At 41.2% G+C, this 24,688-nt stretch overlaps 1 protein-coding gene across 2 annotated transcripts; it reads right to left on the minus strand.

Moving 5' to 3' along the window:
• Positions 1 to 6,627: 6,627 nt before the first annotated feature.
• CXCR4 (C-X-C motif chemokine receptor 4) lies at positions 6,628 to 12,969 on the minus strand. Of its 2 annotated transcripts, none has more exons than XM_088146512.1 (2): positions 12,853 to 12,969; positions 6,628 to 8,331 (listed from the first exon to the last, which is right to left on the minus strand). In XM_088146512.1, the coding sequence occupies exon 2, from the start codon at positions 8,329 to 8,331 to the stop codon at positions 7,270 to 7,272; it is 1,062 nt and encodes a 353-aa protein (XP_088002638.1). In that variant the 5' UTR covers positions 12,853 to 12,969; the 3' UTR covers positions 6,628 to 7,269. The 2 variants fall into 2 exon arrangements, with proteins under 2 accessions (XP_088002638.1, XP_007439392.1); XM_007439330.3 differs by lacking the exon at positions 12,853 to 12,969 and adding an exon at positions 12,582 to 12,686.
• Positions 12,970 to 24,688: the final 11,719 nt, after the last annotated feature.

Below are 24,688 nucleotides of genomic sequence, written 5' to 3' on the forward strand. Positions count from 1 at the left end.
AATCTGAGCAATTTTATTTGACAGATGCTGGGAAAATTCTTCTGCATGTCTCTGCAGAAAGTTCTCTGAGCCATCCTTACCCAGGAGGGCTCATGTCACCTGAAACAGGGCCGTGGGGTGGCTATCTGCGGATGCAATAAGAGCAGAGGAGTAATGACACTTTGCCACCCTTATCACTACTAAGTAAGCATGAATAGCAGCTCTAACCAGTGTTTGATTGAGTTTGCCCTTCCCCTCAAAAGATTAAAATGATTCTGGGGATGAGGTAATATGGAATAATACCAGACTCATTCATAGTGTCTGGCAAACATCAACCTTGGTTCCCTTAGCATACTTAAGTATCAAAAGAGGCAGATGAGGGACATTCAGTTTCCAGCATAGGCAGAAGTGGCATGAACGGGGACACTTCATTATGTAGGGAAAAGTGTTGCTGCTACACAGTATGTGGGTGCTGCTGCTTGAATTAGGACTGACTGTTCTCTCCGCAACTTCCTGCTATCCTATTTTTTGTTTCCATGCCAAGTACTTGAGTTTAAAGGCCACTGGACCTGAAAGAGTGGCATCTTTGAAGCTGCTCAAGCTTGACAATACAGCTGATTGGAGGAAATCTTTCATATTCATTTCACTTCCTTTTCTAATGTCATTATTGCCATCGTCGTTTTAAACCACCATCATCGTTTGGTTTAAAAAAAAAATCTACCAGTGAATGAGACATATATCAAAACTGCCTTCTGAGAAGAATGTTGCTGAATAGCATTTGTCTGAAAAATAACTGTTCAGATCCATAAGATTATTGTCTTTGCGGGATCAGAGGCATTTGGAATTTCTTTTGCTTGGGGGCATAGCAACATTTGTCGCCTTTGCTGCAGCAAAACAGATCCCCTGTATGTCAGCAGTGTGGCCTTCGGGTTAAGAGAGACATGCAAGAACTAGGGGTGATCTACCACACAGGATTGTGCAAATAAAAGGATGAGCTCAGGCTCCTGGAAGAAGAGTTGGAATAAAAAGATATTTAGTTAATAACACATCTTTTAACCTTTTGGAGACATTTCCTTATTGAAGGTAATGGTGCTTATAGTATATTTGATGTCTAATTATACAAATGTTTGTTCTGGAGCCTATAAGTGGATTGTGACATCTTCTGAAAGCAAGCAACATTGTTTTCAGATGAGGTAATATTCCTCTACCCAGTTTCCCAGTTCCCAGGAGGGAGAAAATGGATTATTTTTTATGCAATCACAGTCCATCCCTCTTGTTCCACTCATCAGGATGAATTTGACTCAATGTCTTTGACAGAGACAAATCTATACATACAAACCATAGCTTATGAAATGCCTGTCCTAAACAGCTATGTGATCAATGCAACATTTTTTTTTAAAACAATCAAATTGAATTTGTGCTGATTTGAGAGATTTCATTTAAATTGAGTCAGAAATTCCCTTTGAAACAGAAATTTCGATTGCAGGAATATGTCCTTCATGTCAACTACTCACTGAATTCTGGAAGTTACAATCCAATTTTTCTCAGCCTGGTTCCCTAGATATAGTGCTTTCTCAAAAGTTCATTAATATTCAAGGTATCTTCTCCTTCGCAGTTTAAGCAGTTGGGTGCCAGAGACTGATCTTTGCAGACACACTTCTTCGGAGACTAGCGCTCTCTCACATCCAGGATTTCACTAGACTCCCCATGTCTTGGTTGTATACTGTAATTGGTGATAGTGAGATAGTTCACCTCATACCTTAAAAAAGGACAAAAGCAACATTTGTCAACATGTTGGATACTATTGTTCAATCATTCTAATCTAATCTGCCCACTTAATTCCTATGCCATTTTAGACTCTACTCTTTGGTAGATTGAGGTGGCTGCTGATCCTGGGGGCAAAAAGCAACTGTGGAGTTTGGGGAGGAGAGTGTTTGCTACACATGCCTTGCACCCCCTTAGGCTATTCAGTAGCCTCTCTAATGCTGTAGAGGATCCTGATCTGTTGCAATGTTAAAGTAGCACTCAGCCACTATCCTTCTGGCTTTGGTATGTGAAACAGGAGGTAGGGAGAATCAGTCTTGTCTTTTAGCTCAAACAATAAACATCTAGGCGTATGCTAGTGGATTTATAACAACTCTTGCAAGAGAGAATTGTCATTTCTGGAGCACTCTAGCCATCTCCCACTTCCCTGCCTCAATTGGTGTTTCCACACAGATTTAAAAAGGGCTTCCAAACTGACCATCATAAGCAATCTTCACTGATAATTGTGACAATCGGCAGCCTTTTAACTTTTGTTACTCTAATCCAGTGCTTTCCAAACCTGGGTAAAATGCCCCAAATTGGATAAAAGTGGTTCATCTCTGGGTAATGACACACGAACCCTTACCCAATCACAACAGGGACATTTAAATTGACTTAAAGATTGCCACGGGTACTCAAATATATATGAAAACCTCTCAAAGTATTCCTCTTAAGACAAAAATAAATGAAATTACCAATGGTAATTTGTTGAAATGACATAAAATCTTTCAATGTTGTTATTTTTATAATACAGGTAGTCCTTGAGTTACGACCATTCATTCAGTGACCATTCAAAGTTACGATGGTACTGAAGGAAGGGACTTATGACCGGTCCCCAAAGTTCTGGCTGTTGCAGCTCCCCTGCGGTCACATGAACAAAATTTGGGCACTTAGCAACCAACTTGCACTTATGACCGGTTGCAGCATCCCACGGTCACGTGATCGCCATTTGAAACCTTCCCTGTTGGCTTCCCACAAGCAAAGTCAATGGGGAATCCAGCAGGGGAGGTTGCAAGTCACTCAGGTAAGTCTCCTCAACCCACCCCAGACTTTCTTCGTTTGTTCACACCATACCCTCCTTCTCTGCTTCTCTTGCTCGTATGCACCCACCAGGTTTTGGGTAATGAAGGAAAAAGTTTGTGAAGCACTGCTCTAATCTAATGGAAATATGCATTACTTGTTTGCCAAACCCTTTCAATATATTACAATCCAGTTTTAGAAATGAGCCTATGATTTAATTTGAACTACTCATATTGGAGTTGATGCAAATAGAACCACCAAGCGGATCTTTTTTTACCATAAAATGGTTTAAACATGAGTGCAGTAATAATGAAGTACCTCAGTGCTGGTGTAGACAAAGTTTAGATTTTTTTCGACATGTTATCACTCATTTGAATTGGGTCTGAGATGCAAGAATGGCTGTGGAAGCCAAGCCTTTTCAGATGAGGAAACTGCATTATCATGAGGAAAATGATTTTCCTCATGAAAACGTATAGTCTATTAGACAAAAATGAGAGCATTTTTCTGAGACAAATTTCCTTTCAAATAGGTTAATGAACATCCCAAGTCACTGATTACTTTATTACATTTCTATCCTGCCCTTTTTTCAAGAAAGCCCAGAAAGACATTTTCAACCTATCACCTGTGAGACAGGTTAGGCTGAAGGAATGACTAGTCCTATAGTATCACCCAAGTAGAGGCCTGAGATCTCACCCAGAAATCTGTATGAGGACAATGTGAATATTTACACAATGCTGGGACATCATAAAGATGGGAGATGCTTCTAAGATTGGGACAGGAATGGGTCAGTCCCCATGAGATTATATCAAGAGAGATTCCCCCCCCCCCGCCACACACAATGCATACAGAATAAAAATTGCACTCTACCTGACATCCCTCCATTTCTGCCATACTTCCAGAAGTCCTTGGCAACCAAATTTGCCAAATGTAGAGATTCTACGTTCCCATATAAAAGGGCAATGAAGTAATCAGAATGTGCCCTCTGCACAAATGCTGTCTGTATGTCTTGTGACATATGTTGATGCATTAGGCAATAATTTTGAGGGGTAGAGTTTTCTGGGTATGTTAAAATTAATCAGCTTCACATCCAGTATTGCTCTTCGGCTTGTTTTACAAGAGCACCCACAGCAAATTTGTTGCTTAAAGTGATAAAATGAAGAAGATATCATGCTTCATACAGACTAAGTTTGCTGGTCCAGGTAACTTGGCATTATTTACTGAAACGTGTAGCTTTTTCGTTGCTTCCACTTCAAGGACTGAACATGGAAAGCTCTTTCTGGAAAGAATGTGCTCTATCAGTGAACTAGGGTGTATCTCCTGGGGACATATGCAGCCTACAATATCAAGTTTTGTGCTTTTCTCCCCGTTCAAACTGATAGCATGCCTGAGAATTATGTTGCATCTCAGTGAATTTTTGCTCAGCCATAACAGGAGCAACATGACTCCAAAGTAAGTCTCTTTCAGTGACTGACAGGTTTGCATATGAGCACAGATGTTCTCAAGAGCACTCTGATGTCATGGGTGCACACTGGGGACATCCTCACCACTTATCCTATACTTTGAATGTTCACTAACCTCATAAGTCACCTTTTTAAAAAGATGTACCTGAATATTTTCTGTACTCATGAGTCTGTGAAGGCTTCCACTAACTTACTTGGGTTGTGATTGATGACTGGAGATCACATGAGCTAGCTGTAGCCATATGAATTGTATTAACTTAATATGCAGCCCTCCCAATTTTAGGCTTGGAAACTTCAGATCACATAGTGTTGTTCAAATTTCCTTCAGAAAAAGTGACTTCATCTCATTGACATCTATTTAATTATAGTGTTTATTGATTGTTCTTCCCAGTTTTGGTAATAACCTCCTTAAGAAGCAGTATTTTTATTTGTAAAATTATTTTAAATTGTAAAGGTGTAAGTAAATGTGAATGCAGCATTGAAGAACAAAAATGCAGTTAGACGGGAATCCTATATCCAGTTAGATGCATAAGGCAAGTTTCACTGAATGCAGAATCCAGGGAGACTAGAATTTAAGTACTCCACTGTTAATTTCAGTTAGGGGATGAGCTAAGTGATGACCAGATGTTTAATTATTGCTAGACAATTTGCTAGATGTTTGTTTATATTTTTGATCATTTTGTCATCATTTACTACTTGGATCTTGACTTTACCTTACCCCGAGAATGTAAAAGTGATAGCAGAGAGCCTGATTGGTATAGTGGTTATGGCATTCAGGCTAGAAACTGGGAGATGGTGAGTTCTAGTGCCACCTTAGGCATGAATCCAGCTGGTGACTTTGAGCCAATCACTCTCTCTCAGCCCTAGAAAGGAGGCAATGGCAAACCACTTCCGAAATCTTGCCAAGAAAACTGCGGGGACTAGTTTGGGCAGTCGCCAGGAGTCAACATTGACTCGAAGGCACCAAAACAACTGTTGGATTAAACTAAACATTTCTAAGCATTTTGCTTCACCGTCCAGCAACCATTCTTTAATGGTTGCATGGACCATTACTGGACACTCTAATTTGTTCATAGTATTTCCTATCACAGAGGCGCATCACCTCTGCAGAGATCTTATCTATCTCAGATTTGTTCAAACTTTTCTTGCGGTAATGAATCCCCTAAATATACATGTGGAGCACTTGCTTTTACCATAGCCTTCATTTAGCTGGATGAGCCCTTGCTCTACGAACACAAGAGGGCAAAACACAGACTTGTTTCCACTTTTTGTATAACCATTAGCTGTTGTTTCTTTTCCAAGGCATCCTGCTTGCCAGACTCTTTTGTTGCACTTGGCTATGAAGACACCTCTTGCCAAAACGCTCATCAGAGAACATGCACTCACCCAAAGACATTTAAAGTCTCATGCCCCCAAGATGGCCAGAGTGTAAGCTAAGGGGCTTAGAGGATTTCCCCCCCTTAAACTAGGGCTTACTACAAATACAGACACCTTTCTCCTTTCTTTCAGATGTGGAATAAAAGGCAGAGTACTATCAAGGGTAACAAAGTTATATTCCAGTTTTAACATACTGTAAGTGCAATGACCTAATTACTCAGGTGATATTCTTCCTGGCTGCAAAAAATGCTAGGCTCTGATACAGAAGGACTATCTGAATAAGTCTTAAATTAGGGGGAAAAGGGGGATGAGTGAGGGCAGAACAATGTACAGCCAAAAAGAACCAACGCAAAGGAGGAATGTGGTGGTGGTGGTAATTCCTACTTTTTCAAGGTTGCGCAAGGTTCTTATCATCCTAGAGAAAACAGACACACACACACACACACACAGCAGTTTGGTTTGTGACAAAAGCTTGTTTCACTGGTCAAGGCACACATACAAAAAGGAGTGAACTTCAGAAAAAGAGCAAAGGCCATATTCACTTCAAAGACACAGAGACATTTAATCATATTGAGCCATCTACTTTATCAAAACGCTTGAACTATATTCTGACAATGCAAACCATGTTACTTTAGATCTGCCCTCTTACTTAAGACTATGGCATGGATGAATGTATATTGGGTAATTTCTAGGGCTGGACACTCTTTTCAGCTAGGGAAATACTCTTACAGAACAATTCTATCTATATGAAGGAAAGCACAGTACGTGACACTTAATTTGCGCAAGGTATACTGAAGTCTTGGTTTGGCCTATGAAATACATCAGGAAACGCCAATGTGAACTACAGGTCCAAGAGTCATTTCTCTGGACTGGGCAATATCCTATCCATTCTTCTCTATAAATCTGAGAACAGAGAAAATTGGAATCCAAAGTAAGACAAATGGCAAGGGCACGCAACTCAAAATGATAACACATTCAGAATTTTCTTCACATTTTTTATTGGCAACTTTACAAGGGCAGTGATCTGCAAATTACTTTGTTATCAAAAGGCACATGACCGAAGGTACTTTGGTTGTGAAGTGCTGCTTGATGCAATCCAGCCGCATTCAAATTCATGTACTTCGATGTTTCCTACAGAAAGATGGGGATTGCATCCACTGCCTACAATGCAACTGAACTAGTATAAAACAAAACATTTTTCACAACCTGGGCAAAGAAATCCTAAATATCCACAATGATTATACAGCCTTTCAACAAGTATCTTGGAAATATTATTTTATATACAAACAGCTCCTGCACATTAACAATGCTACCATCTAAAAGTGTTTAGATTCAACATTTGTACAACTAGGCACACAAGCAGTACTACTCTGTCACCTATCCACATTTTTTTAGGCCCTGCCCAGACACGCTCTCATCAACAGGTAAAAAGGTTTTAATACTTTTTATAAATAAGTCCATCAATTTCCACAGAAAACTAATAGCAAATAAAATATTCCAACTGGGAATAAACTTGTACATTATCTTGGAGGATTCCCCCTTCCTCTTGTGAATTAATATACATACGTATGAGCTTGTGTGTTTATTAAGTCCCACTCATTACAGATACTAAAGAAAACAGGAGATGATGTTAGCTGGAATGGAAGCTGGAAGACTCTGATTCTGTTGAAACAGAAGAATGTCCTGCACGCTTGCCTTTGGAAAGGATCTTAAGGCTTGATCCTCGGCTGACAGAGGTCAATGCATTTTGGGCTGATGTCTTGAATTTGGCACCCAGAAAAGCATACAGGATGGGATTCAGGCAACAATGGAAGAACGCAAGGCTTTCGGTAATGACGATCCACTTATGCACTACTGCCTCAAAACTGCAGCCTCTGTTGATGAATCCAAGGAAGACAAAAGTGTCTATGGTGATACCAATGTAGTATGGTAACCAGCAGGCGAAGAATGCCACAATCAGGATAACAGTTGTCTTCAAAGCTTTACGTTTCTGATGACCCTTTGACTTTGACAGCTTGGAAATTATAATGCAATAACAAGTCAATATTATAAGGCCAGGCAAGACAAGGCCTACTAAGATATGCTGGAATCGGAAGGGAATCTGCCAGTTCTCATTCGTGTAAAATCGCTGGCACACATATTTTCCACCAACTTCACTAGTACTAGCAAAAATGATATCAGGTATAGTCAAAAGCAAAGCTGGCAGCCAAACACCAACGTAGACAATCCTTTCAGCCAACAATTTCCGAGGTCTCTGACTGTTGGTAGCATGTACAATCGCCAAGTACCGATCTAAGCTGATGAAGGCCAGGATCAGGACACTGCTGTACAAATTGACAGTGTAAATGATGTGAATAATTTTACACAAGATTTCTCCGAAGTACCAGCTTATCACAGCATCCACAGCCCAGAAGGGTAAGCTAATGACGAAGAGGAGATCAGCCACTGAGAGATGTACCCTATACTTGTCAGTTATGCTCTTCAGCTTCTTCTGACAGCCCATGACAACAATCACCAAGCCATTGCCAACAACTCCTGTCAAGAAAATGATGGAGTAGATGGTGGGTAAGAAGATCCGGCTGAAATCTGCATTTTTCTCTTCCAAGCATACCCACTGGTAGTTCTCATCATCTCCAGAACCTGGCTCATCAGTAGTATTATCAGACATAAGAATAACGAATCCAGAAGGCATCTGTAAATGACCAAAAAAAATAAAAATAAATTAGAAGATGGCAAACAAAGACAGAATAAGACATATTCAGTGGCAAACAAGAATCAGCAATGAATAGTGCTTCAACAGCCAACTTTAAACTATTTGTCTCTAATAAAATACATTTAATTCCACTGTTAAAGGCTCATTCCAACATGTACGTCTCAACTCTCTGAAGGACTCTTCAAACATGAGAAAACACAAACCATATTCAATGAACATGAGGGGCAACAACTATACAGACATCTATTTATTTTAGTTACATGGGATGTATATGCACCAGGTCAATCACTGTTTTCCAATGACTGCTTCATGGAACTAATTGAATGCCGAGATGCACAAAGAGTCTCTCTTTGAATTTGATGATTGGAAAACAGATCTGAGCAGGAATTTATAAAAAACACACACTGATGCTTCCATGTGGATATGGTTACAGCTTTGAAAACCATTCTATAAGTATGTGCAAAATGTTTTGTGCACAGACTGTCCCATGCATGGAAGGGGCAGTATTGGGTGATCTATGCCCAGACTAAAATGTGTACATCTCAGAAGAGGTGTTTTAGAGCGGGAGACAGCAGGAAAAATGCAAAGTCAGTGTTAGCTAAGTGGAGTTAGAGAAAGGAAGAGGCTGGGAAGATCAGAAAAGAAGAGGGTAGACTGACCATATATGATGTACTTGAAGTAGCAGTGGGGAGATAAGGTCCTGAGAAAAATGGCAGGTGGGCTGGAGCACAAGCCAAACTGAGAAGAAGAAAGAGAGGAGAGGTGCGCTAGCTCTGCCCTAGTCACCCGTAAGACTCCTACAGTTTATCTTGGATCTGGAACAACCAAATTGTATTGGGTTTTAGTTTAGCCAGATTATGTCCTGCCCAAAATAGTGGTTGAACTGCCAAACCAAAATGAATTTCTTCTATACATGAAACAAAACACATTTTCCAATTGGTACACACTTCTACCATATTTACTGTATTCTTCTGAAGAAGAATCAAAATAAGCAAAGGAAGACCATGATTGTAATGGTCGATTTACAGACCAGTAAGGATTTAGGAGACAGTTTTGTAAATGGCCACCTGCAAACTCCTGCATTATCAGTGAAAAGAACTGCCTTCTTGTTGGTTCACAAGAAAGCCATTAGAAAGAAACTAAAGAAGTCTCTACCCTAATACAGGTAGTCCTCATTTAGTGACCACAATTGGGACCAGTGACTCAGTTGTTAAACAAAGTGGTTGCTAAGTAAACCTGTGACTGTGCTTATGATTTTACTTCAGCTTTCCTTTGCTTTATAGACTTGCGAAGGTTGTAAATGCGGGATTGGTCATAAAGTTACTTTTTCATCATCACCTTATCTCCAAATGGTCACCAAACAAGACAGTTGCTAAATGAGGACTACCTGTATACTGGGGGATAAATTGGTATTAAAGTAGAAAGTAATGATAAAATTCTTGTAGTTCTAATCCTTTCATTTCAATAATCCTGTTAAAGATGACCCTGGGAAGATCTTGCTTAGAAGAATTACTTTCAGTTGAGTCAGATGCCAAGAGCCTGACAATGAAAATGTTTCCTCAGAACTGAGGGCCTGAAGCACGAATAGGTCCCTTCTTCCTCCTTCCAGCTGGGTCTCACATTTTATTCCCCACTAAAGTTCCAGTGTTAGTGGCTGTACTTCTCAGTTAAGAGACTGGGGGTGGAGAGAAGAACATCTGAGTGTCCCATGATCATTACTGTATGTTCTCTTCTCTTAAGTGGATGATAGGAAGGATGCTTCTGGAAGGAAATCCCATACACCCACCAAAATTAGTATTTCATGGCATTACCCTAAGGTTCTCCACAGCATCGAGTACCTTCTGGCTCTTTATAAATCCCTACTTAGGATATGTGGTTTTTCACATGCTCCTGGGGTCTTCAGCAGTACAAAGATACCCACCAGAAATGTGCTACAGGTCCATAAATAAATTTCTTATTCAACAGCCATAACGTATTACCAGATCTTTTTAGATCAATTGACCAGAGGATCCTGATTATGAGGGTTTTTTTCCCCTGAAGGAGAGGTAATCCCCAAATGAGTAATAAATAAAAGCTGAGAAAATGTAGCCTTGCAGCTAAGCACTAGTCTAGTAGCCATAGATAATGAGTTATTATTTACAGGGAGCACATGGAATTCTCTGCAAGCAAGTGGGAAGATTAGCAGAGGACTGATGAAGCCAAGGCCAGAAACGGAGGGAACTCCCTTTCTGCTCCAGTACAGAACCACAACTCTCTTCTGCTGGCCCAGAAGGCTAATTCATTTTCCCCTCCTTGGAGGCAGATAATGCTTCAGGACTTCTTGACTAGGCTGACTCAAAAGGCCAGAGGTTGGTTCATTAAAAAAAAAAAAAATCCAAACATGGTTAAAAAGTCACCATGAAGTGAGCAAGCCTCTAAGTTAATCAGAACTCCTCATCTGCCTGAATGTTATGCCAAACCAAAACAACTGAGACGCTTGGTTCATCAGCAGCACAATTGGTTCCATAAATTTAGAAAATGGCAAGCCAACAAAAAAATGGTGAAGGAAGAGGTGAAAGCCCAAGTCTGCTAATTCAAATTCTCTGCGAGAACATAAAGGAGGGAAGGAGATGTTTCAATTTAGCAAGGCAACAGATGGAAAAAAGGAGAAGTGCAATCTCAGGAAACCACCAGCCGTTTGAAAAGCAAGTAAGGGGAGTGGTAACCTGGCACAGCCTTGTTCAGGTCTTCCTACTGCCTTGCACAAACTATTCTTTCTTTGCTATAAGGCACTTCTACAAATGGGTTTGACAACAAATTCAAAACAGAGACAGTCTATTCAGGCTGCTGGGCTTTGAAAGGAAGCCTTCTGGCTCCAAGAGGGATTCTCCCATAAAGGACACAAAAGTGGTGCTTTTCTGAACTGAAACAGGACCGGTATCTCTCTCAACATTCCCACACATTCAAGTAGAAATTGAAAGGGCATGAAACCTATGCAGGAGTTTCTAAAGTTCATCAAACTTTTCTTGAACCCAGTATGTTTTCTACTTTATGAAGAGAGACCCGCGCTTAGATTCTCATGCTACCTAGCAGCCTTTCCACAAGTTGGTGAGGCAATACGCCAGTGGCAATATCCATGCAGAAACCCTGCTAAGTTAATCATTTCGGGCGCCCAATTGTCCTATACTTTGCTGCTTATTATTTATATACACACATACACACACACACCACTTAATTTTTTCCTCTTTTCACTCTAGAAGCAGAAAAAAAAAATCCTAGTAGGTCTTACACATAATGACTCATAGTTTTTAGCACATTCTGCGCTATACTTAGGATAAAGGGAAGAAACGCTATGAGTCAAGGAAGGCTCATAAACGTCCGAAAAGGGCGCGATCCAACGTTTAACTTTTCTAATTCAAGCTTCACTTTTAATATTAGTCAATCGCGCTTCATAAAGGCAGCCAACGATTCCGCAAAGCTTCTCCCACGTGTTCCAGCCTCGGCGAGTTTTTTTTCTCTCTTTTTAAGCGGGATAAGATCCCAGCGGTGGAAAAAAGGATCAATGCAATGCAAGCAAAATCGAAGACCACTTATATTGCCTGTTCACTCTGCAAAACAGAATCGTCACTGAGGGTCCCCGCCCGACCCCACGCGCTTTCACCAAGTCAGTCGCGCTCCTCTCCAGGCAAACTCCTGAGACGAACAGGCAAGCCGCTCACGGAACAGCCTCAACAAGTTGAGAGAGAGCAACGCTTGGTGGATTCGGGGCAAGAAACTGCCTCGTTCAAAGCAAAGGCAGAGGGCGTCCGCTTACACGACCTTTAGGAGATAGCTGGCAACAAGGTGCAACTCAGATCCACCACTTCACGGCCGGGTCCACTTTCTTAATGGCACCTCTGCGAGTCTGCATAATAGGTGCAAATGCTCACCAGTGGTTTGGTTTGGTTTTTTGGTCCCAGGTTAGAAAGATCTAGGAAACGCTACTCGGGGTCTTATCGGGAAAGAGAGCCAATACACGGTTTACAATCTCAGCAAAATAAAACCACACGGCTGCGCGTGTACTTCTCCCCCTCTCCCCCAAGGGCTTTACGAGATCGCGTCGGGCAAAGCAAGTCTTGACATTTAGGAACCTCCAACCAGGCGCTCCGTCTCTCGTTCACCCATCCATCCATCCATCCATCCATCCATCCATCCATCCATCCATCCATCCATCCATCCATCTCCGGGCAAACGCCTCGCGCCTCCCTTACATCTAGGCTTATATCCATCGCTCGAGCGCGCTCTCGGCAGCCTCTGCTTCCACGCCGCGGTAGCAGCCACCCCGCCACACGCAGACAAAAGTTCCCGTCCTGGGGCTATCCGCGCTCCTTATAAAGCTACCCCTCCTTCCAGCCAGTCCATAAAGCTGCAGGCGGCTCCGCCCAAGTCTGGCTGGGGAGGGGGAGGGGGAGGGGGAGGGTAAGGGCGGGGGGTGATTGACAGATCGTCCAAAAGAAGTACCCCGAGCATGCGCCGAGCTACCTGTTTTGTAGCCGGCCACTGTGCGTTCAATAGGAATCTTCAGATTTTTCCCTTACTTTTGCTCTCTGCGCCTGAAGTCAAGCCTGCGCTTTTCTGGCGTGCAACTGTGCGTTTTAAGGCATCTCCAAGAGTGCAGGTGCCGCGTGCTCTAATAGGATAAATAGCTGTCACCAAAATATTGTAAGGCACTCTTTGTTATTCAAGTTTCAAAGAGCCAAACAAAAAAACTTGAGACGAGACTTCTTTGAAAGTAAACAGATATATTTTGGCCAAGACACATTTGGGTGAGCCTAATCAACATCGTGGCAATGAATGCTGATTGAACCACACCTTGCAAAATAAACATTAGAGGCTTTATAGACATTTATAAATATAACAAACTTTTAATCAGATAGTACATCCCCTCATACCCATATAAGGAAATGCAGGGATGGTCTGAGGAGGAGGAAAGGTGGGTCCCAGAAGGAGAAAGTCACCTCAACTCTCTTCAATTGTTACCAAGGAAATACCATGCGTTAACACCTCCTTATATCTGTGGAATTTAGGGGCCTCTCTCTTTGCAACTTTTTAACCTTATATTCAAAGACAATCAGGCATTTAACAAAGAGATGAGGTGGGGGGGGGGGGGAAACGCTGTGCTCTTTAGAAGGCAAAAGGAAGTCAAACCTTTATAAAATAGAGTGGACTGTTATATGTATGTTTATACATTATGTGAAATATATATATAGTATAAAAAATTGTGTATTAAAATAATGCCCTTCAATATGTAGCAAAAAGGAAAAAAAAGGGAAGAAAGAAAGAAAGAAAAATACAAAATAGAAATGCATGAAACAAGTCAAAGAAAGTTTGATTTAAGGGGGCTCCGTTTCCTAAGAACCCAAGTCTTAGCCTAAGCCTCTTATACACAATTTTCCCAATCAATGCAAACTAGGAACATAAATCAGACTCCAGAATATTACTCTGCAAGATCAACTCAAGTTTTTTTTTTTTTAATCCAATCCTTACTTTTAAAACTGGCAGGCCACAAATGCTCCTTTATCTGAAGACAGTGACTGCCTACCCTGTTCCCCCCCCCCCCGCCTTGCTATCAAATTGCACTGACGGACGTGCAGGTTGTGTTTCTACTTGTCCTGGCTAATGGATGCATCCCCTCTCACTGGGCTTGCTTAATTTGTTGCAGCAAATCCTCTTCTTGAACCTTGCTGTCACAAGACTCCTTTGCTGTTTGTCTGGGTCTGCAGTCTGGGGCTGGAGTCCAGTGCATTAGCCTTCTGTAACCTGGTGGGCAACCCCGTGATTTCCAGCCAACATTATGGGGGGCCACCCAGGAAAACTATAGATTGCTCTATATGCTTATTTCAGATTAGCAAACTCATAAACAGTGACACTTCTGAGTAAGAATGCATGTATTGGCCTGTAATTCTAACAATAACTGCAATTCCAAATGGGAATATTCAACAAGGAACGATTAACTTCAAATCTCAAGAGAAACAGTCATAGTCACCAATCATTCTCCATTTTTCTGGAGAAGTACTGTAGTCCAGTGGGGCATTTCTGCCTTGGACCAGGCCAGCAAGGAATTCTTCGTAATTTTCTTAGTGCTGCGCTCACCTTATCCCTCAGCACCACTTGGCTGAGCTCTTGATGCTCCCCAGAGCTGCAAAGTCACGCAGGATCACGGAAAGTCTTTTGCATTTGTTTTCTGCACACTTTCCATACACTGCGTTGCATAAGTTTGTGGTTGCCTCCACAGGGTGTTTCTTTCTTTTTTTTTTTTTTGCAATTCCTGATGTTTTCTTCCTGCTGTGGCCATTGTTATATACTGTACCTTAACGCCTGTGAATTTCACTAGTAAGGAAATCATCTGCAGAATTCTAGAAGTTTGGCAGAATGGAAAGCAACTTTATAGATTTTCTATGGGCCCTTTTTGTGTATGTGTTTGCCTTCAAGTCAATTTTTTTTTACTTCAGGCAACTGCCTGGACAAGTCCCTGCAGTTTTCTTGGCAAGGTTTTTTGGAAGTGGTTTGCCTGGCCGGCTTCCTAGGGCTGAGAGAGAGGGACTGGCCCAAGTCACCCAGCCGGCTTTGTGCCTAAGGCGGAGCTAGAACTCAGGGTCTCCCACTTTCTAGCCTGAGACCTTCACCACTGCACCAAACTGTCTCTTTAAAATGGCCCTTCCCAGCTTATTATCCTCCATGCCCTGTTCCTAGAACCCCACGCAGTTGGGAATTCTGGGAGTTGCAGTCCAACGCATGTGGAGGACACCAGTGTGGGGCAGATCAAATCAACCCTTACGTATCACTGGTAATATAAACTGAAACACTGTTCCCAAGCGAAGGGACATGTTGGGACCTTCTGCCCTTTCCATTTGCCCTCTGGCTGCTGGGCCGTAAGCAATTACCCAAGATATTTTCCTTATCTCCTCATTTGCTCATGTTTTTTCTTGCAGGGCCAGCGTAAAGTCAAAGTTTGCGACACAGGAGACGGCCAGCTCCTTTTAATCCAGTCCCTTTTAATCCATTTATTTGCTGGTTCATTGAGCTGCTAGGATTCAGCAGTAAATGCTCAGCGAGCTATAAGATAAGGTCAGAGGGGCTTCAGTTCTTTAGATGAACCCCCCCTGCAGGCGGAAATCTTTGAGAAAGGAGTTTCAGATGGAAGCAAACGTCTGTAAGTTCAGGACTAAATCAGTTTGCTTAGAGCCAAAGCCCAATGCTTTTGATGAAATTCTGTGCATTTCCTTTTTTGAGAAAAAGGGCTCCTTTTGCCTTTCTCAGAAAGCACACTCTGTTCCCATCCTTGTGATAGTCTGAGGAACAGTGTTTGGAAGCTGGAGCAGAGGGTCCATGCAAGGTTCATATGCTATTTCCTACATGGATGCCGTGATTTCTAAGTATTGAGCGTCAGTGGGATTAGTAGTGTAGCCTTGGACTGGAACCCTCCGTCTTCGTAGTATGGCATTAAGTTCACTGGAATTTCCCAGGAATGAGTGATTTGTGGATTATGGCCTTTGGAGTGTCAGACTTTTTGAAAGTCAGTAAGCCCTTAATGAGATACATATATTTGACTGTAGGCATTCTTTGGGCTTTTATTTTTTTAAGATCTGTAGTCCCTTTTGTTATCCAGACCGTATGAAACTAATGTGAAAGGCTTCTTTTGAAAAAGAGCAGAATAATGTCTGGTTAATGATTTCCAAAGCAGTAGAAGAAGTGGCTATTCCAGCCAAAACTCCTTCTTGAAGGAGGGTGCGATAAACCCTAGCAGAGAAAACAGCAATTGTCAACTCCATGTTTCACATTAAATGCTTTACTATTGCTGAAATGTGAAAATTAGAATTCTGTCTATTTGCTACACGATTCATTAAAACTGCAGTATTTCTAGTGTGAAATTTTAAGTGCCTCTATCATATCGCCTCATTTATCTGTGAGTTATTAATGCATACTTGTTGAATAATTACAAAATGTTTATGGCACTCACTGACAAACCAAATGACACTTAAATGAAATTGCCCACATGGGTAACTAGCTGTTGAACTTAGAAAAGGTAAACGTGTCTTTAGTTATTTTATGCTACGCTTTTATGAGAAACTTTCAAAGCAGTGAAATTCATTTACACTCCATCATTTTATAGCGGTATAAAATGCTACAGGTACACTAATGCTGGCAACAGTATCCATTGTAGATATCAATAAAGTGAAAATCATATTAAAGGGATAGCTACCCATATCCCTGTAGACTGTGCATAAAGAAACAGATTAAAATTACAATACTGAAATAAACTGTAATGATTATGATGGTTGTTCTCACATATGGGCATCAGTGTGGGGACAAATGGGGGCTGTGACTGCAACTGAAGCTCTGTATCATTTTTATTTGCACTATGATGCAATATGGACTTTGGTCACATGGTTTTGACTACCATCTTGACTTTTTTGACCGCCTGGTGACTCCCCTGCCCTCACGATAATTGTTAACTGGACTGCACCGGGGAGACCCAGGTTTAGGTCCACCTTCATAGAAGCCATAGAAGCCACTGGATACTTTGGGCCCATCATTCTCTCAGCCCAACCTACCTCACAGGCACTTTGGGCAAAAAGTAGGAAGTGGGACCACTGTGTATGCTGCTTTGAGCTCCTTTATGAAATATGGAATATTAGAAAATAAACCAATACTTAACTCCTTAATGCATGCACCTGTATTTCTGCAAACTTCTCTGGCCTTCGCAGTTTTTCATTTGAATTGCTCTAATTGATATCTCAGGACCCAATTTTGGTTTCACATGTATGAGTGTGGAAGGATTTTTTTTTTTTTGGTCTGAGCTCAGTCATTGCTGACCTTGCAGTGACTGCTTGGACGAGTCCTTGCAGTTTTCAAGGCAATTGTTTTTCGGAAGTGGTTTGCCAGAGCCTCCTTCCTAGAGCAGAGCCCAGCTGGCGAGCGCAGGAGGCGGGGTTTCCGTTACTTCGCACCCTTTTCGGGCATGCACGGTTTTTCGCACTTACCGGCAACTGCTCCCAACTCCTTTTTGCAAGGCGCCGCCAGCATTTTTCCTCCCACCGGAGTGAGAATACCCATTTATCTACTCACGTGAGTTTTCGACCTGTTGGGTTGACAGGAACTGGGGAGGAAACAGGAGCTCACCCTGTTTAACGCGAAGGCTAGACTCGAACCGCTGAAGCGTCGACCATTTTTGGCCGGCAACTTTCAGCGTCATTAAGCCGCTGCGCTACCGTGTGGAAGGATATGCTGGCAAAATAGTGGCAGGGATGGTACAGCTGAAAAGTTCTAATTGTCCAGTTAACAATTATCATCTGTTCATTCTCAAGAAGATGCTAAGAATTTGACATTGCCTTTCTATGAAGATAAATGTGAAATGCTCATTTATAAGCCTCCCTTCACTGCCATCACTTGAATGATGCCCGTTCTCCTCTATAACATATTGATGCACGCAGTGTGATTGTCTGCAGGAAAAAGCCTTTGCGTGTGAGGATTCTTGTTTAAACTGAAGCTGACACTTTTATGTGAATATGAATGCATATCTGCTTACAGAGACAATAGTTACAGGCTATGATCTTTGTGTCCACAATTTTCTGGCTGGCTGAAAACTAGGCAAAAAACATACAAAAAAGAGAAAACACTTAAAAAAAAAAGTCTGATTTAAAGTCCTTTCATAGTAAGAATATCACAATAAAAGGCAGCTGCACAATTTATACATGAGGTTGAAAATAGAGACACGCATACTGCTAAGAGAGTCTAATCCCAAACCATGCATTTTGAAGAAATGGAGCAGCGGAGGTAGTAATAGCAGCAAATTTTATATTGGGGAGGCTTGTGCCTGGAAGAATGTTCAGGAAACATGATCAAGTAGGAAAGAATTGGGCATGCTTTACAAAGGCATGACAAGGTGACTTAGACCCCCACGGTATGTAATATGTAAAACAAATTTGGTAACCAGGAAATTAGAGCAGAAGTAGTAATTGACTAATGTCAGTAAAGCCTTTTTTTGTTACAATGCCACCCTGTGAAAATATTCCCATAGTAATTTTCATTGATCAGACACTTTATAAGCAAAATGGCTATTATGATAAGAGTTCTGTATAATTTGGCAAGGTGCTTAATTACTTGCAGTGTGTGTGTGTGTGTGTGTGTGTGTGTGTGTACTCTCTCTCCCTGGATATCTCAGTGCAGAGATTTCCTATGTCAAGCTTGGTCTACGAGTTCTTCAGGTTTAAGATTCCGTATTTCAAAGGGAAGACAGAGGAAAGTGTGTAAAAGGAATACTTAATAATACTGTAGGAACAAGTAAGAAGACACTAGGGTCTAATAGCAGGATAATAAGAGAGTTGAGGGCCAAAGATTATTATTTACTTATATGCAATACCTAAAATGAATCCAAAGGAAAGTAAGGGGAAGCCATTTCCATATTTCTCCCAAGAAAACTACTTGTAAATGTCCATGAAGTCAGCAGGAGTTAGGCCTGACTTGAAAGAGGCTTGCCTTTAAAATGAATATTGTACATAGATTAAGCACAAGACAGCTTCAGCCTGTAGGTTCATAATTTGAAGGACAGGCAAAAAAGGATTAATGAATGCAGGTGGAAGAGGCAAAAAGATGAGTTCAGGCACTGCGTCTCAAGGGAAACTGTGGAAGGAGAGGAGGAGTTCAAGGAAGCTGGTCTCTCAGCCAGCTCATACAATGCCTGGGAGGTCCTGCTGTCATGAGCTGGTGGTTCCCATATTACAGCAGAGGGAAACAAAGGGCCAAAGGCGGCTGGTGTCAAACTTGAATCAGTGGAAGGGACCTTGCTCCTTCATATGTCCTCTGCTCCCACTAGATCAGCTAAGGGAGGGCAGTTGGAGAAGACAGCTGATTTCTCTGCCTAGACCACTGTTTCTCAACCTCAGCAGCTTTAAGATGTGTGGACTTCAACTCCCATGCTGGCTGGGGAATTCTGGGACATGGTCCACACATCTTACAGTTGTCAACATGGAGAAACACTGGCCTAGACCACCCTTCTTCCTCAGCAGCAGCCTGGTGGAGTACCTCCCTATTTCGGTCCTGACAGAGGTGCAGGAAGAATTCCTCTGTTTCATTGCTGTCTCTAACTGCTGTCCCCATTTGATCTGATTTTGCTTGCCTAGACAAACCCTGCCCAAGGCAGTGGCGTTACATGGCCTGTACAAAAAAAGCACAACGTGTGTTGTGTGGCCTAGCACAAACAACTCTCATTTCTTTTTGGTTCTTTCTCCTTGTCCCCTCTAGCAAAGCAATAACCTCCATATCTTAATCCAACCACCTGTAAGATGGGACGATGCTGTTTTAAGTGCCCTAGATGGGTGCTGTGGTGAGCTAATTAGCTATATGGACTGGTTGCAAATGGACAGGTCTGTGTTTCAAAGTCCCCTGCAGCCATGGCTTGTTTACTCCCTTTGGGCAGTGTTTACATTTTGGGGGAAAACTGCTTGCCTGTAGCAGAATTTACTGTTTGTTTAGACTGAACTGACGCTGACAAGATACTTTAGACTGAACTGACTGGCCCGATTACTCAGTTAATCTTTCTAGCAAACATGCCTCCATTTGTGCATCAGGACAAGCTATCCATTTTATCTCTGAGGATTACACTGCAGGCCACGGTGGGATGCATTTTCAGGACTTTTTCGGAACTGCCATCAGATCAGGATTAGAAAGATAAAACAGAGGGGGTTACTACCTGAATTATGTCATCGTTTCACCTTGATCAGCAAGTTCCAGAATGTTAGCTTACTTAACCATATGTGGGAATGGTTTTCATCTTCCCATTTACACTCCACTAAAGCTTCTTTTGAGATATTTCGACGAGTTAAACGTTGAAGAGTCCAGTTCCGAAATCTGATTTTTCACGCCGACTAGATGCAGAATTAATGTACTGTAATTGGTTCGATGTTAAGCCATATTATGCAGTACTGTAACATTGGCTACTTTAAGGAAAATCTAGAGTGTAAAATTAGAAAATAAGAACAAGGATCTCCTAATGCAGAGGTAAAGGATCTATGTATTCAGATGTTGAACATTATCTCAACTCACCCAATATACCTAATGGTCAGAGATAATTGGAATTGTTTTCCAAACATCTGGATGGAAACAAACCACACATATTTTCTAATCTACAGTATCCCAGGTTCTTCAAGAAGTCTGCTAGCTGCTCAGAGAGACTATTGCATGTCATAAATAGTAAATAGTATTCCGTACATGTCAGTTCCTTTTAGCTTTCATGGTATTTCTCCATGGATTTATCAAATCTCCATCACTTCAATTTGGGATTGCAAATGTTAATGATGTATGATATGAAAATATACTGAATCTATAGCAATTTTCCTCTGTTGTTTCTATTGTTGTGAGGAAGAGAGTTGTCATTTGGTGATTTTTTTTTTCCCCTATGCTGAAAAGCCTAGTATATTTTCTTTCTCAAGAAAGGGTTCCGTCTGTTTGGTTATGGATGAACTTTTCTAATTCTTTCTGAGATGGAATGTACAAGACAATCAAGATTATTCCATGTGTGGCCACATCACATATAAAAGCATGATGGTTCTTGTCATTTGATTTTCATTTCATATATAAATATCCTTGACATAGAATATACATTTTTCAGTGGCCCAACAACTTGTCCATATTCCATTAGTCCTGTGTTGTGGGTGCCAGATGTTTAAACTTCCTATTGTTTTGTAATCCCAAGTAGATAGCCATAGTTTATCAAGCTCTTGTTAGTATCACACATACTGCGTGAGCTTTCTGGGTCACTGTTTACACAGACCCAACTTCAACTGTTGCCTGTTACTTAGACTTGATGGAAAAAATGGTTTCAAACATTACTTATGATTTGAGGAACTTCAATCTGTATGATATCTGAGTTTTTTGTGGTGGTTTGCTTAGAATTTTTCAACAAGGGGTGAAAAACAATACAGGAGGTTAGGCTAAAAATATCATAAGTACAGTTTGTGTTCAAGACAGAGTGTACTATAATACGTTGGTATCCTATTCAAAACAGGAAGAGATACAGTACATCTGAGGACCCTGAGGATAAATCTACTGCCTGCTTGGTTTGTTCTAGAAAGATCCCCTACCACTGCTTAGCGTAGGGTAACCATAAGCACCCATATTAATTTGTTCCTCTAAGTTCGGGTATATAAAACTTGGCAACGTTCCCAGCAAAACCACACTGGTGGAGGCATTATGTAATCACTCATTATGGGTGTCATTTTTTTTATTTATTCGTGGTCAGAGTAAAAGAAGAGACAAATTTGCTTAGATAATTATTATACTATCAAAAGAATATCCCCAGAGAAGGATTAACTTTGGAATGGCTTAGAATTGAAATTAAGCCAAGAAACCCCGTTTGAAATATAGTACTGCTATGATGTGCTTAATAATTCAGTATATACATTGATATTTGAAAACATGCAAGATATAGCAGCTTAGGGAATTCTGGAAAACGTTCATCTCCTTTGTTCTAAGAACTGAACACCCTTGGCAACTTGGAGCCCGAGTAAAATCTGAAGCGGTTTTACTGTGATGAAATCAACCTGTGATTTGCTAAAAGCTGATGAGATGCTCCCAAAGATATAATGCACTGTGTGAATATTGTATCATCTTTCTTGAATAAACACCACTTTATTTGCTAGATTTATAAGCCTAGTTTCTGCTCAATCCCATAGGGTGATCTAAAAGGCATTTTAGAGCATTTAGACCAATTCTGGAACCGGCAAATTCAGAGGCACTTGCGAAGTGGAAGAACCAAACAACCCGTATTCAGAGCTAGCTTGATGGAAGGCTCCACATTCATCTTTCTTTCAGTTGCATCCCTGATCTGGTGGATCCCCAACATGCAGCAGTTGACAGAAGAATGAGAGAAAGTGATTTTTGGTTCCAGTTACACCAAGGGGACCAAGTAGTTATCTCATAGATATTACCAGCTGAAATATTTTCAGGGTATCAGATCCTTTTATTACCCAGCAGCATAAGAGGAAAGAAGACAAAGAAAAGCATGCCCTTTAATATGAGGGGAAGACAACAGTGGTCATGGTAGAAGGATATGCTCTAGTAATAAGAAGTAAAACATGTTTGTTTGTTTGTTTATTTATTTATTTATTACAGCAGTACTCAGAACCCCTTTTTGTTATGTTCCAAGAATCACTTGGAATTGTGCTGTGGGAGAGTTGACTTTGGTTGATCCTGAAAAACATAAGCAGGAGTGAATGTGGTTAGCATTTTTTGGAGACCACGAGGAAATCCCAGGAGTGTAATAAAGATTTAGAAGTCCCCAAAACATCCTGAAAGAAGGCAATGGAAAGTGAATTCCATGTTATTGCTAATAAAGGAACATGGACTCATCGATGTGGTCACCAGAAGTCCAGCTTGACTCAAGGAAGTCTCTCTCTCTCTCTCTCCCTCTCTCTTTCTCTTCCTCTTAAATTCTATGCGCATGAGTTTCTGGATGTTCCCAGTCCATAAAAACATACCAATAAAATCCACCCAATCTCCATAGGACCTCAAAGTACAATTTAAAGAGTTTTTAATAAAACAGATACAAATGAAAAGGTACAATTACACCAGATGTCCAAAAGTAATACAGCCCAGTAAACAACTGCTTAAGCCCCAAGTGCTGGCAGAACATCTTTAGTGGCTTTCTAAAAATTAACAAGATGAGGACTGTCCAGACCTCTGGGGGCAAGCTATGTAATAACAATAGGACAACCACGAAGAAGGTTGTCCATGACCTCCAGGTTACCACTCCCCTTGCCTCTTGCAGGAGGAATCTAAAACATCTCTTCCTGGATCAAATGTTCTCAAATATCAAGCTATTTGGCAGAGATCTCCTTAGGAAGTTTGATTGAGAATAACCAGATGGGGTTACAAGACTTCCAGCAACCAAACTGTTTCTGATTTAGAATCAGTTGATCCCCATATATATTAAGGTCAAGAGTTTTTCATTTTCTTTCTAACAGCCTTCTTTGGATCTATCTGGGGATCTTTTCATTGACAACAGGGAAGGTTGCAGCTGGCTGTTTAGGTAACTGTCTCTTGAACACCTAGCAATCTGGGAACCAACAGTAATAGCAGGGACTGGTACATTCTGTTTGGAGAAGTTGGTCCCAGAGATAACAAGGAGTCCAAGGGTCTATGAGCTGTTTTTGGCAAGATCAGAAACAAACAGCCTGAAACAGACTATCCTACTACCATAATAAGGGACAGGTAGAAACCATTCCTCCCACCCAGAAGATAGCCCCTGTACCATACAGGTGGGGGGAAAATGGTAAAAAATTTGAACCTTTGTTTCACTATGCATAAGGCTTGCATTTGCAATTGCTGAAATTCTTTCAGAATGACTTCGATGACTGCAATAAAGTAATCAGAGATCTACATCTTTGAGTCCCTGCCTGTGTTGCTTCTGTACTGGTGTTTGCTGAGACCCTAACATACCATCATCGTGCATTCAAAAACCTCTTTGCAACTAATGCAATGCCCGCAAAGCAGGTGTCATACTGCTGATGTGAGTCTCATCCTTGCTGCATTCTACTATGCCCCAAATGATCAGGGCACTCTAGGAAGCCCCTACTGGAACTTCACCTTCCGTCACATCTATATCGTAATGTCATGCCCTTACCGCCTTGGGGTTCTCGCTGTCATCATTCTCACTGACAATGGGAGAAAGACCACTGCTTCAAAAAGGTTTCTCTTCCCTATTTTAAAACATTTGTGATGCTGCAAATGTGTATATCCTATCCCTCTTTGAAAGAGCTTAGGGCTGTAGGCCTACAGTTAGTTTAGGCTGAGGAATTAGCTTCTTTCTCACATTTATTTGTAGGGATACACTGATACACTCACATACACACACACACAGTATGTATCACTGTATGTATGATGGGGTTGTGGTGGGGTTGTGGTGCCAAAGTACTGCTCTCCCCAACGCTACTCATCTTCCTTGGCTGAATCTCCTGATGTCCACTTATGGGACATGATCTTCTAATTAAAGAACCTGGATCTCCCTGCTCCTAGTCTAATACCTTCACCACCACGCCATGTTTATAGAGCATACTTTTGCATAAGTTATACTAATCCCCCCAATATATTGATTAAAGATATAGCCTTATGCACTGAGATTCAAGAACCCATTCAGAATATGTTCTCTACAATGACATAATGAATAAAAGGTCAATTTTGTTTAATTAAGCACTTTTAAATGCTAGAAGCACAAGTAAGGTTTCTAGGGTAGCTCATGTGGGTATTTGTATTTTGCCTTCTCAAAAAGATGAACAAAGCAAGCCTAGCCAATTCAAAGCAATCATAGCTATCTTGGGCT

The sequence above is a fragment of the Python bivittatus genome, unplaced genomic scaffold (assembly GCF_059951505.1).
Source record: "Python bivittatus isolate LINGU-HERP-01145 unplaced genomic scaffold, Pbiv_v1 ctg000480_np1212, whole genome shotgun sequence".
Taxonomy (NCBI): Eukaryota; Metazoa; Chordata; class Lepidosauria; order Squamata; family Pythonidae; genus Python; species Python bivittatus.